The following is a 14,129-nucleotide window of genomic DNA, read 5'->3' as shown; positions in this document are numbered from 1 at the left end:
GTGGGTGTGAAGTGCGCTAAGTGGTTGGGAGAGTGAGTGAGTGCTGGTGAAAAGTGGAAGTCCACAAGTAGAGGCCGTGAAGGGAGGACAGAGAACAGGGAATGGTAGGGAAAGAGTGACTGCCAGGCTGTGATGTTGGGCTCTCTGCCCACAGCCCCTCGCTCTCGCCCCGTCTTGTAAGTACATGGTTGTGTAACAGGCCAGCGCTTCCAGCACTGCACAGGCACGGCATGATGGCCCGCTGGGTCACGGGCCACTTTCGTTCTGTAAACATGTGGAAGCTGTAGCTGAAGAGCCCTGTGTGCGCCCTATGGCTGCCATATGGCTGGGTCAGCCACAGGAGGGTCCAGCATGGCTGCCTGTGGTTGTTGTCTGCAGTTCCTGCAGCTCCTCGAGTTGCCTTCCAGCTTCCCTGCTCGCGCCACGCCTACCCTGGGTTCAGCACACAGTGTGAACAGCGAGACGGTTGGCATGGTCAGCAGGACAGCCAGCAGGTGCAGGAGCCTGAGGCTGCAGTGGATGGAGGCAGCCAGCGGCCGCCACAGAGGATGTGGCACCAGGTGGCCGCGGCCCTCTTGGCACAGCCCCTGCTGGGAGACAGGGGAGTAGCGGATGGCTCACTGGCTACCATTAAAAAGGTGTTACAGGTGGGGAGTTCCCGTTTGCTCAACGAGGTGGCGTGGACTGCTGCCGGTGGTGGCTTATAGCTTAGCCCCCAAGATGATAGCTGCACCTTGTCTTGGGATCCCGGACGGACCTTCAAGATGGTCATGATAGCGTACACGTGCGGTGAACAGTTTTCCACCCAATTTGTTGTCTCCGAAGGAGAAGATTTAACTCTGGGACCAAAGACAGTCTCAGTCACTCAGAGCTTTGTGTAGTAGAAATTTTATTTAAGTAATAGTGACAGAAAAAGCTCCTGACATAGACATAAGGGGGTAGAAAGATTACCTGCCTTGCTAGTTTAAGCAGAGCATTATGTACTTTTCTGCTAGCTGCTGAGAATAGAAAAAATACCTGAAGGCTGTAAAAATTTTGCCCAGACCCTTTCCCGTAAGGGTCATCCTGGGATGTCATCCTGGGATGACACCAACACAGGATTAGCCAGAAGGAACCGGTGAACCCAGAGCTCAAGGCTGTGGCAGTTCTACCCAGACTTCCTCCCTTAACGTACGTTCTGAGTTCCAAAAAAGCCTGTCCTTGAACAAGAGATGCTGCTGCCTACGAGGCCTACATGTCTAAGGCAAAAGAATGTGAAAAAGAAAGAATGTCCGCCTCCTCCTTAAAGGGGCTTTCGCGTGGACTCCTCATCAGCCTGCCTAAAGTGAACTCTCTCGCTGGCAGTCTGAGGTGGATTTTCCCAACCGCCCTGAAGGTGGGTGTGCATGGTGCCCTCTGTGATGCCGCACAGCTGCATGAGTTGCAGAGACTCATTGGAGCAGCGTCTGCGTGCACTGGGGCACAAGATGCATGGCCCTGAGGACCCAGCTCCTCTGACAGGGAAGTCATGAGCGACGACGACCATGAGCATTGTGAAACCTGTGGGTCCCTGGTTGGCAGTGAGGCCCGTGGTGCAGCAGAAAGGGAAGCATGAGAAGCCTGTGGCCCACGGGGCATCCTCGAGGGGGCATCCTCAAGTGGCCCCCAGTGTGACTGAGTTCACGATGTATCGACCATACACTCAGCTGGAGTTGGTCGACTTGGGTAAATGGTTTTGGCAAAGGCAAGGGGAACCCTTGGCAGCATGGCTTTTGTGAATCTGGAGCATAGGGGTGGACAGTATGTATCATTTGTTCTGGGGACGAAATAGAATGGTTGGCGTCTATAACCACTCACCCCTCACTCAAACAGAGGTTGTGGGACTTTACGAGACTGCATATCCCTGCTTGTTAGTGAGGCCCATGGTACAGCTGAGAGTGGAAAGGCAATGTCAGTGCCTGCAGCGAGAGACTGGGTGGGGACACGAGCTCGCCATGTGGGCTGAGACCCCGAGGATACAGACTCGTGATGTGAGCTGTGAATGCTGCAAAAATCCCCTCTTTGAAGGTGAAGGAGTGGGCCCGGTGCCTGGGGAGGGTTTAGTGGGTCCTTACTGAGAGAAGTAGAGGGATAGCATGGGAGACCCCATTTTGAAAGTGTGAAGACCCGAAGGGGCCTGAGCTGGGAGGGGCCCCTTCTGGGAAAAGTGTTAGTCACTCAGTCGTGCCCGACTCTCTGCGACCCCATGGGCTGCAGCCCATCAAGTTTCTCTGTAAATGATATTTTCCCGGCAAGGATACTGGAGTGGGATACATTTCCTTCTCCAGGGGATCTTCCCAACCCAGAAATCGAACCTGGGTCTCCTGCATTGCAGGCAGGTTCTTTACCAAGTGAGCTACAAGGGAAGCTTATGTACACGGATACAAACGTGGGCTGGTTGGTGCAGAGGTGTCCTGTGGAGGCCTGTCCCAGACTCGGAGCAGTGTGTCCTGTGGAGGCCCGTCCCAGACTCGGAGCAGTGTGTACTCTGAAGGCCGTGTCCTGTAAGGTCCGGGTTACTCACTAGGGGAAGACTGCGGAAGATAGGCTGCATGTAGATTGTGAAGTGAGAGACCCTGAGGGGGTGGAATGTAGGCAGAGAGCAGTTGGCCCGGTGGCGGTGGTCAGGCTCTCTGGCCCCATGTTTTGTAAATATGTGCTTGTGTAACAGCTGAGCTCACTTACAGCTCTGCGCGTACACACCATGATGGGCCCACCTGGCCGCTGGCCACTGTTGTTCTGAAAGTGTGGATGAGCTCCACCTGAACAAGCCCTTGTGGTATGTCATGGCCGTGTTACGGCGTGTCCGCTGGGTCAGCCACGCGGAGAGGGCACAGCACTTCTGCTGCTGCGGCTGCTCTGCCAGTCAGGAGAGCATAAGTGTGTCTGCGGTTCCTGCAAGTCCTTGAGTTGTCTTCCAGCTTCCCTGCTTGCACCTTGCCTACCATGGGTTCATTGAACAGGGAGAATACAGCGAGACAGGTACCTGTTAGAGTCATCATGCCTGTGATGGTTCATGGGAGCTCAGCCTACACCTGCCTCAGCATCTGAGGATCAAGTTCTCATCTCACGTTGTGTAGCATCGTCAGGCTTCCTGTGTTGCTTCGAGTTTAGGCTTGGGCTTGCCTGGAACGTTAAAGACCATTTCTTTAAACATTTGTTTAAACTTTAAACACCACTTCTGTGGTGTTTCTCCACTGCATTTACCTCCGATTATCCTGTGAGATGTGCGTATGTCTTGTCCCACCCTCATGGGCAATTCATTTGATGTGCTTGCTTCTCTTTCACTGAGAAAATAGAAGCTGCTCGCGCTGCCGCCGCCATCTCCTTGCCGCCTGCAGCGGGACTCGGATGCCCTCGGCTCCTGCCTCTCCTCCTCCCTTCACTGTGCATAAATTTGTGTCTGTGGCCCCTCAGCTTGAGTGCCTTTCTTCAGAGATTCTGCCTTTCCTGCATCAGTGAGTAAGCAGTAGATCGTTCCAACAATTGTGTAACTGTTCTCATCTTAAAAAACCCGTCTGAAGAGTCTGTTTCTCATCGCCTTTGTGTGCTGCCCTTCATTATAAAACTCCTGGAGAGAACTACTTCCATCTTGTTCCAGTTTTTCTCCCTTCTTGTTCCATTTCACTTCAGTCAGGGTTTTGTCTCCACCCTTCCAGAAAGGCCGCTCTTGTCAAGGTCGTCCATGACCTCCATGTTGCTAAATCCAGCTGTCAGTTCTCAGTCCTCATCTTACTTGACCTGTTAGCAGCATTTGACACAGTCGATAATTCTGTTTTCCTGGATAAACTCTCCACTTGGCTTTTAGTACATCGGTCTCGTCTTCACCGCTGCTTCTCCATCAGCTTTTGCTGTTTCCTTCTGTTGAGCTGGCTTCTAAATACTGGAGAGCCCGGGCTCTGTTCTCAGACTTCTCTTCTGAGTTGCACTCCCCACTACAGTGGAAAGCTCACTCAGTCTCACGGCTTTAAGTACTGTCTCCTGCTGCTGAGTCTTTTCTTCCTCCGAGCCTGGACCCTCCCACTGGACTGCACAGATTTTTATATCCAACTGCCCATTCCACCGCTCCTCTCCTGAGTGAATGATACATGTTTCAAATTAGACAGTGTAAACTCTACTTCTTATTTCTACCCCCAAACTGCTCCTCCTGTAATCTTCCCTGACTCAGGAAATGGCAACTCTGTCTTTCCAGTTTCTCAGGCCAAGAACCCAGTGTTTAGCCCTGCAAGTCCTGTCAAGTCTGCTTTCAAAGCCTCCCTCCTCGTCACCTGCACTGCAGAGTCTGCGTGACCTCTCCTCTGGATCACCGAGTGCCTCCTGACTGTGCTCCCTGCCCTGTTGCTCCCCTTCTGGTTGAGTCTCCACGCTGTGACTCGACTGAGCCCTTTGCAGTGTGTGGGATCATGTCACTGCCCTGCTCCGTGGCTGTGCACTGTCCAGTCCAAGGTCGTTCTCCGTCTTATGGCCTCCAGCCCTTCTTCAGAAACCCACGTACAAGGGACATCTCTCAGCTTTATCATCCCCTGGAATGGTTTCATTTGAGAGTCTTCAAAACATTTCTGGTGTGGTCCACAGTTCCGTTAAGCCTTTATTTCAAGCACACTTGGTCGGTAACTGACATGAGGTCTGCCATTCCTTCACCCATCCTATTTGCCTGCCATACCCTAGATAAGATAGAAATTAAAAGGACTTTAATATTGAAAAACTTTTTTGTGAAACTGCTGTTTGTTTTGATATGTGGTGTGATTATTGAATAATCCTCACCCCACATTGATGTGTGAGGCCTCTTGTATGTATAACCATGGTACATACATTTAAAAAAATTAAAACAAATTCTATTTTGATCTTGGTTGTGTGTGGGGCTCTCCGTTGCTCTGCATGGGCTTCTCTAGTTGCAGTGAGCAGGGGCTGCTCTTCGTTGTGGCAGGCTTTTCATCGTGGTGGCTCCTCTCGTGGAGCATGGGCTCCCGGGGCACGGGCTCCAGCGGTTGCAGCACGCGGCTCAGTGGCTGTGCCTCGAAGACTCTAGCGCACAGGCTCAGGGCTTGCAGCCCCTGGGCTCGAGAGCAAGGGCTCAGCAGTGCTGGTGTATGGGCTTGGTTGCTCCATGGCACCTGTATCTTCTGGACCAGGTATCGAACCGTGTCGCCTGCACTGGCAGGCAGATTCTTATCCACTGTAACACCAGGGAAGTCCACATTTTCCTATAATTGAATCTATCTCATTGATTGTCAGGTTTTGGTGCCAGCATTACTCTTTAAATGTTATTGAAACTTCAGAGTGTGTTTTAATATTTGGTGGGGATAGTAGCATCTCATGAGTTTACTTTTCAAAATTGTCAGTGATGGTCTCGTTCTTAACAATAGTTCCATGGTTTTAAAACAACTTGGTCAATTTATGAAAAGAAAAATGTCCATTGGTTTAGACTGAGCTGACTAGCTTGTATAAGTTAATACTTCATAATACTTTTTATTAGCTAAAATTTTTACTATGTAATAGATTAAATTCTTTTTCCTTATAAATACCAAAGATCTATTTTGTTTTACTTAAAAAGGTATGCAAAAAAAGTAAATGTGTTACATTTTTTTGTTTCAGATCTGTTTCCTTATTTTTGCCATACTCTACATTGTCTCCTACTTCATCATCACAAGATACAAGAGAAAATCAGGTAAGCAGACACACGCTAATGAACGCTTTGACTCTAATGCCATGCGGTCTAGACATGTTCCATGGCCGCACGGCACCATCAGCATGGTTAGTGTGTTCCTTATGCCTGTGATTGCGGCAGGCAGTTGCCTGATACTAAGAGCACTGAAAATAACCTCCAGGGAATCTGACTACTTGCAGGGTCAGTAGTCAGACCCAGGTCTGCTTCTTAGCCCTGAGCCCTTGTTTATCCTCATTCTTATATTCAACTAAGAATAGCCCAGGGCTCTTCAGTGTCTGGGAAATTCCAGAGTTTATGAGGATGTTTGGTTCCTCAGCTCTGAATTTGAGCATACTCACCCCCATCACTCCTACCCCATTCTTTCTCTCACTACCAGAATATTGTTTCTTTCTAAAGTGGTATAGACTTTAGAGTGTCCATAATACCCAGATGGTGCTAGTGGTAAAGAACCCGCCTACCAATGCAGAGATGTAAAGAGACAAGGTTCGATCCCTGGGTCAGGAAGATCCCCTGGAGGAGGGCATGGCACTCCAGTATTCTTATTTGGAGAATACCCTTGGATAGAGGAGCCAAGGGGATTCTGGTGGGCTACAGTCTACAGGGTCGCAAAGAGTCCAATGTGACTGATGCGACTTAGCACACATGCATAATACCATTTAACATTCAATTATGTATTATGTTATTCTTTTATTTTTTCATATGTATCCTTATCTCACTGGGGGACCATTATATCTTTTTTTAAAATGAATACAGATTTTTATGCCAGAGTTTTGTAAGTAACTAACCATTGTTTTTTTAATAAAATAACTAGTTACTTTACTGACTTCTGTTAAATTTGAGCTACTTCTTTGAAATCACAAGATTTCCACTTGTGATGCTAGGCTAATCGTAGGTGCCATGTGAATATTTAAAGATTTCATATATTAAAGATTCCTTATGTTATCATATTAAACTTTAAGAATTTTTAAAGAAATCAGGAAATAGTGCTTGCTGTAGTGCACTGCTTGGCTTTGTGACTGCACTGAAATACTCTTTGGATTCCTTAATCTCTCAAAATTTTGAAGAACTGGGATCCAAGACAGTGTCTTAGCTCCTTTAAAAGATGTCTTGGCATCAAGCTTCATAGATTATGTACATTGAACAAGGGAGAGAGAGAGAAGGAATGAACCATGCATTGTTTTAGAGGAAATTAGGGGATGATAAGCAGGAAAACAGGAGATCTATTAGACGTGTTTTAGAGTAATCACAGAAGAGTAAAGAAGACCCTGGACCTGGTTGGTAGAGTGTTGGCAACAGAACTGAAATGGATGTGAAGCTATTAAAACACTCTTCAAGATTTTGTGGTTGATTAAATGTAGGTACAACAATATAAAAATTAATTGTGACAATGGTACTTTGTGGTCTCTCTGGTTATAGAAGTATTTTGGGCAGCCAGTAATTAAGAGTTTGGACTAAGAGAATGGCCCAAATATGCCACTGTCACTGAAGCAGGTGGCTACTCAGAATTCCAGAGCCCCACACAGAGAGCCTTTGAGGACACCCCCAGTGAGGTGTTGAGGAGAAAGAAGGGCTGGGGTGTTGTGTAATATTTTTGTAATTGGATCATAGTCTCCTTAGCTGGTAAGATTATGTGGGAGGACTAAAAAGATGGCCAACCGCCACGAGAGAGGGAGAGGGTAGGGCGAGGAAGCACCCGAGCAAGGGCCATCTGCTCCTTGAAAGAGACACAAAGCGCGTGTATTTCTGTCTGTAACTGGAACAGAATGATGCGGTGTCAAGGCAGTGGTGTACAGGGTGGTTTGGGGTAAAATCCTCATTCTTACCATTACTAACAATAGGCTGAAATGACAGAAAAGTGTGTGTGTTCTAAGATTCTGAATTTTAATTTTATAATAAATTTTTTTTTTGGCTATTATCAACCAGGGGCTTCCCTGGTACCTCAGATGGTAAAGAATTTGCCTGCAATGCAGGAGACCCGGGTTTGATCCCTGGGTCAGGAAGATGCCCTGGAGCAGGGAATGGCAACCCACTCCAGTGGTCTTGCTTGGAGAATCCCATGGACAGAGGAGCCTGGTGGCCGCAGTCCACAAAATCACAAAGAATTGGACACAGCCGAGCTACTAACACACATTATCAACCAGAAAATTTCATTCATTAGCAATTTCACTGACTTCGTATAACAGTCAACTTGAATGTGGTTCCAAGGTTATACTGAGTTTTATTTCCCTGAGCACTAAAGATTTGGAAGATGTTGATTTATATATGGGAGTTTTGTTAATCAGGATTGATCAGTCAAAAGACTCTTGTTGTTCTTTAACCATATTCTATCCTATCTGATTTAGTGAGATTTAGAGTTGGAAAATTGCTTCTTCAGGTTTATATTTTATGTTTTTTTAAATTAATGAAGCATTTTCTTGGAAGATAAAAATATTAATGCCTTGAACATTTTTGCAGATGAACAAGAAGATGAAGATGCCATAGTCAACAGGATTTCGTATGTATTTTAATGTTCAGTTCTCGTGTTTCTAATTCTAGAGTCATGAATTTTCATTAATACTGCCCTTTGGGCAGAAATATGGAAAAAATTCACCTAAAGTATTACAACAACTTTAAAGTATTACAGCAGCCTTTTTAAGAAAGTACATGTAAGCAAACACATGGATACTTGTGGACTGATTATTTGTTGAAATTTGCTGCTTAAGGAGCCAACAGAAGGTCTTGGTCATCCCTTAGCCTCTCTCAGCCCGCACCAGGAAGTCCTGTTGGCTTTGTCGTCAGTCTGCTCCATTTCAGAAGGCAATGTTTCTAGAACTGCCTTCAGTTCTGAGGAACACTTTTCTGCAGGTGTATAAGCAGTCACCATGTCTGCATTTTCTGGCTTGACCCCGGGCCCTACTTTGAGGCCCCCTTGTTGGCATTTAGCGGTGCGGCATCAGCGTTTTATGGATAGTTCTCCTAGCCATTCAAGGGCAGCAGATGGTATGACCCTGTTTTGTATCTCTAAAGCCAGTCACAATACCTTCTAGAAGGTTTTTGATGTAAGGTCCACTGTTATATTTATGGTGACTATATATTCAGGATTTCTGGGTAACTTTTGATTTCAAAACCATTTGTGTGTCCTCATACACTTGCTCCTTGGTCATGTACACTTCCTAGCTTTACACTTGGGAGCCACGGTGGGCCTCTACAGCTGGGCTGCTGGCCAGTGTGCTGAGGGTCAGGAGGTAGAGGGGCTGGGAAGGCTTCATGGGGCACGGGACGCAGAGGGGCCCCAAGGGAGAGGGCCGACTGCCCAGACACATGGAGGCTGAGAACCTGCTCCCTGTGAGGAGGGTGGGTGAGCCTGACAGTGTGTGGGCCCTGTTGTGGCCAGGGGGGCTCGGGAGGATGGCTTGGCAGTCTTGTGCAGGACCAGGGGGCGGGGCCTGTGGGTGCGAAGGAGGGAGCAGAGGTGGCCGTCACAGGCGGAGGACAGAGAGGAGGTCGCGGGAGGTCACCTGGGGGTAGGTGACTGAGCTGGCAGTGCAGCTGGGATGGAGATGGGGCCCCACTTCTCCCAGCAAACAGGCTGTGCATCCAGCACAACCGCTTGGTAAGCCTACTCCTGTGCTTGAGTTGAATTGTATTTTTGACATGTATCATATGTCTACATTAAAAAGTTTATCAGTCATTTGCTAAACAGGGGAGGTTATCTTTGGCTTTTAAGTAGGAAAACACTTCTCTTGGTTGCCACAAGATGGCACTGGCCTCAAAGTTACTCTGTTAGATGTGTTTTGAGCATTTAGTATGATTTTTTTTTTCTTACATGTATTTTCACATTCTTTCTACATTAAATTTAATGGAATGGATATTAAATTAAAATTTCATCTCTAATTTTAGTGAGGGAGGTTCCATTTTCCTGTGTCATTTTAGTCTTCAAAAAACTTTAAAAATTAGATATTAAAATTTTAAGCATTTTGGACGTGTATAACTGAGAAAGTGAAAGCCCCTTATGGACCCTCTCCTAGGACTTGTTATATATTATGCTAGATTTTTTTAATGTACCTCTTTTCCTGTGTGAAAATGTACATGTTGGGGGAGAGGGATGGGAGAGAGCGTGGTTTATATTTATTGTCTGTGCTTTTCAACTTTATTTTAGACATTTTCCATATTACACATTTTGAGCTATCCTATTTTAAAAAATGACAAAATCATCTTTTAAATATTGTTTAATAGTTCCCTACAAGTTATTATATAGTTTATTTAACCTTTACCTATTTTAAGAGATAGTAGACCAATGGCTTTGTAAGTTTTTATTCCAGAAATAACCATTTTAGCTTAAGTCGTTTTTCATACTGTTTTCACAAGTATTTTTTTCACCTGAAACAGCTGTTGCATTGCTCTTAGCATATATTGCCAGCGTTGTTAATTAAATGCAATTGTGAAATAAATACTTAAATTTAAAAGAGGAATGAGACTACAATTTATTCTTCATAAATGTGTGAAATGTACGCTGTCTCCAGTCTCTGTCTGCTTTAGGCCCACTTGGTAGACTTAAGGGTCTTTTCACAGGTGAGTTTTAGAGTTGGTCTAGTTTAACTTCTGGGACCATATGTATATCGTTTGTCTTCCAACTGCGTATACTCACCGAGATGCGTGTTGGCTCTGTTGGGATGTAAGTGCTGCAGAGCTGGGCCCTGCCCCTGCGCGCCTTCTGCGGCCCCGCCGGCCCGGCCTCTGCTGACGCTGGCTCTCCCCTTCCTTCCAGGCTGTTCCTGAGCACCTTCACTCTGGCAGTGTCGGCTGGAGCAGTCTTGCTTCTACCCTTCTCGATAATCAGCAACGAAATCCTGCTTTCTTTTCCCCAAAACTACTATATTCAGTGGCTGAATGGCTCCCTGATTCATGGTTAGTATATATGTCTTAATATAATCACAATTAGTGTTTTCATTTTATACTGTACTATATTTAAAATTTTTCCCTTTCTTATTTTCCATAAAAATGTGGATCTTCCTTCAGTAAACTATTTGAGTCCTTCATAAAATCAGAAAATCAGATTTTACTTACTAGTCTGATTCTTAGTTGTGAAAAGCTTTTCTACAAGAAACAGCATTTATACTGTGATTTTGATAAATACATTTTCATTTAATTATTTAGCAAGAGAATTTTGATTTATCTGGATATGTCAGAATTCAACCTCCATTTCAGACCTTAAAAAAAAAAAAGCTTACCATAGTTTATTTTATTTCTTTGCTGTTCATTTCTGTAGTCATTTCAGAATGTGTGATAGAAGGGGGAGAAACTGTTTTGTCAAGGACAGACTTCAGAATTTGTTGTTGTTGTGGTTCAGTTGGTAAGTCTTGTCTTACTCTTTGTGGCCCCATGGGCTGCAGCACACCAGTCTCTTCTGTCTTCCACTATCTCCCGGAGTTTGCTCATACTCACGTCAACTGAGTTGATGATGCCATCCAACCATTTCTTCCTTTGTCACCCCCATCTCCTGCCTTCAATTTTTCCCAGCATCAGGGTCTTTTCCAGTGAGTGAGCTCTTCTCATCAGGTGACCAAAGTGTTGGAGTTTCAGCTTCAGCCTCAGTCCTCCCTGTGAATATTCAGGGCTGATCTCCTTTAGGATTGACTGGTTTGCTCTCCTTGCTGTCCAAGCGACTCACAAGAGTCTTCTCCAGCACCACAGTTCAGAAGCATCGATTCTTCGGCGCTCAGCCTTCTATGGTCCAGCTCTCACATCCATACATGATGACTGGGAAAACTGCTTTGACTATGTGGACCTTTGTCAGCAGAGTGATGTCTCTGCGCTTTAATATGCTGTCTAGGTTGGTCATAGCTTTCCTGCCATGGAGCTGCAGTCACCGTCCACCGTGATTCTGTAGCCCAAGAAAATAAAATCTCTCACTGTTTCCACTTTTTCCCCTTCTATTTGCCACAAAGTGATGGGACCAGATGCCATGATCTTCGTTTTCTGAATGTTGAATTTTAAGCCAGCTTTTTCACTCCTCTCTTTTACCTTCATCAAAAGGCTCTTTGTTCCTCTTGGCTTTCTTCCATAAGAGTGGTATCATCTGCATATCTGAGGTTATTGTTTATTCTCCTGGCAATCTTGATTTCAGCTTGTGTTTCATCCAGACCAGCATTTTGCATGATGTTTTCTGCATAGAAGTAAAATAAGCACGGTGACAACATACAACCTTGATGTACTCCTTTCCCAATTTTGAACCAGTCCGTTGTTTCATATCTGGCTCTAACTCTTGCCTCTTAACCTGCATATAGGTTTCTCAGGAGGTAAGTAGGTAGTCTGGTACTCCCATCTCTTTTAGGATTTTCCCATTTTGTTGTGATCCACACAGTCAAAGGCTTTAGCATAGTCAATGAAGCAGAAGTAGATGTTTTCCTGGAATTTCCTTGCTTTCTCTGTGATCCAGTGGATGTTGGCCATTAAGATCTCTGGTTCTTCTGCCTTTTCTAAATCCAGCTTGTATATCAGGAAGTTCTCTTTTCATGTACTGCTGAAGCCTAGCTTGAAGGATTTTGAACATTACCTTGCTAGCATGTGAAATGAACACAGTTGTATGGTAGCTCTCAGCATTCTTTGGCATTGCCCTTCTTTGGGATTGGAGTGAAAACTGATTTAAAAATTAATGTGGTTAAAAAAATAATGACTTATTTTGGCAGTGTGGTATATTGCTTTGAAGCAAAATAGATCTGAATTTCAGTCTTGGCTCTGTGATTTTCTGGAAATGTTTAGTGAGGTAGGGCATTTTAATTTGTGAAATATATACAAAGATCTGACACACACATCTTTCTATGTGTTTCATTGTCTTTTGCCCACCTTTTTCCATATTGAATTATGTTATCTCTTTATGTGTGAAATGCATCAGCTGTTTATCAGATTTTTGTAAATATGTTTTTCTGGTTATGTTTTTAATTTTGCGTTTTTGGTTGCAGGATTTTTGCTTTTTATGTGTCCAGTCTTTTTCTTCCTTTGGTTTCTGTAATTGTTTTTGTATTTAGAAGATGATCTCCCTTCATGAGATGTGACAAATACTCCTTTTTTTCTTGTTCTTTAAAAAAGTGGTTTTGTTTGCATGTAACTGTTTAACCCATTTGGAGTTTATACAAATAACTACATCTTTTCTTACCCCTTTGTGTTTGTGTTTAAAGAAATACATACTTGCTGTAGAAAATTTGGAAAGCAAAATTTATAGTGAAGAAAATTTGTATTACAGTCTCACAATTCAGAGAGTTGCTGTCACCTAAACCCTTGAGTATTGTGTGTGTGCATGTGGACACGTAACTGAGTAGATAATGAGATGGAACCTAATGGAATTGAATAGATGAGAAATTTCCCCTTTTAAATTTACATTTCTTTAATTACTAGTGAGGGTGGGCATTTACAAAGCACATTTTTCGGTCATTTGTATTTGTTTTTTAGTAAATTTCCCCCTGTATTTCTTGTGTCCATTTTTGTAAGTTTTTAAGTATTAACTGTCAGGTTAATTGCAAATGTTTCCTTCCCGGTTGGCCTTTGACATGCTCGTCCTGTTCTTGACAAGAAGAGTTTTGATACCTCAGTCTATTGGGTATTTTACACTAGGCGTATGCTTTCTAGAGTCGTCGCTGCTGCTTGCTCACTGGGTCTGACTAGCGTACTGTCATCTGTGTAGTGGAGCAGGGTGCAGTCCCCTGGGAGGGAATGGTGATGGAGATCCCTCAAACTCAGCTGTGACATAGGGCCGAGAGGACCTGGGCCCCGAAGTCAGGACAGTGAAGATGAGTTGTCTGCTTTACCAGCCGAAAGCAGACTGCTTCCTGCGGGCCTCATGGGTGGGCTTTCCCAGGTGGCCCCAGTGGTGAAAAACCCGCCTGCCAGTGCAGGCCTCATGGCCAGGGATGGAGGAAAAAAGCTTTTGTCACATTGGTGGCATACCAGGTACCAGGACATGTGTTCATTTGCCCTTGCAGTGAAGCCGTGTCTGCTGCAGCAGCGTCACCGTAGCACCCCCTGGTTGACAGTCGCTCTCTGGTTAAGCTGCTAAGAACCTACAGTCATTCTCCAAGGTCCCTCTTGGGGATGTGAGAGTCAGCCCCCTCTCATTCCCCACCTTACCTTCAGGAATGTGGGATTTCTTGTGGGTTATGGTTTCCACGTTAGAGGTGGTTCTAGTGGCTTCCGCTTGGCCTTTCTCACTGTGATAGCTCTTATTCTGCAGGTCACGGAACTGTGTGGGGATTCTGCCTGCATTTGAGCACGTCCATTCCGGTTAGGCATTTCAGACCTGGGGAAAGAACTGCAGCACAGGTTCAGGGACCCACTGAGACGTGTGCAGCCTGAGCTAAACTCCCTTGACCCCCTGACCTCCACAGGCCCCTGCTCTGACCTGGGTGACGTTTTGGGTCCCCTGGGGGTAGTGTCATTTCAGAGTCAGAGTCAGTAGTCCCGGAATGTC

At 45.4% G+C, this 14,129-nt stretch overlaps 1 protein-coding gene across 4 annotated transcripts in view; it reads left to right on the top strand.

Moving 5' to 3' along the window:
- The window catches only part of LMBR1 (limb development membrane protein 1), a 136,631-nt gene that overhangs the window by 17,496 nt on the left and 105,006 nt on the right, over positions 1-14,129 (top strand). For 2 of the 4 annotated variants that reach the window (XM_070368990.1, XM_070368989.1), the window contains exons 2-4: positions 5,614-5,686; positions 8,141-8,180; positions 10,434-10,573. In XM_070368990.1, the coding sequence (XP_070225091.1) occupies positions 5,614-5,686; positions 8,141-8,180; positions 10,434-10,573 (253 nt within the window). Of the gene's footprint in view, positions 1-5,613; positions 5,687-8,140; positions 8,181-10,433; positions 10,574-14,129 lie in introns of those variants that run through there. The other 2 variants (XM_070368991.1, XM_070368992.1) reach the window with 2 other exon arrangements.

Source organism: Bos mutus, chromosome 4, assembly GCF_027580195.1.
Source record: "Bos mutus isolate GX-2022 chromosome 4, NWIPB_WYAK_1.1, whole genome shotgun sequence".
NCBI classification, from domain to species: Eukaryota; Metazoa; Chordata; class Mammalia; order Artiodactyla; family Bovidae; genus Bos; species Bos mutus.
The sequence above is the reverse complement of the archived record's forward strand: the minus strand, read 5'-3'. Positions and strand labels throughout refer to the sequence as shown.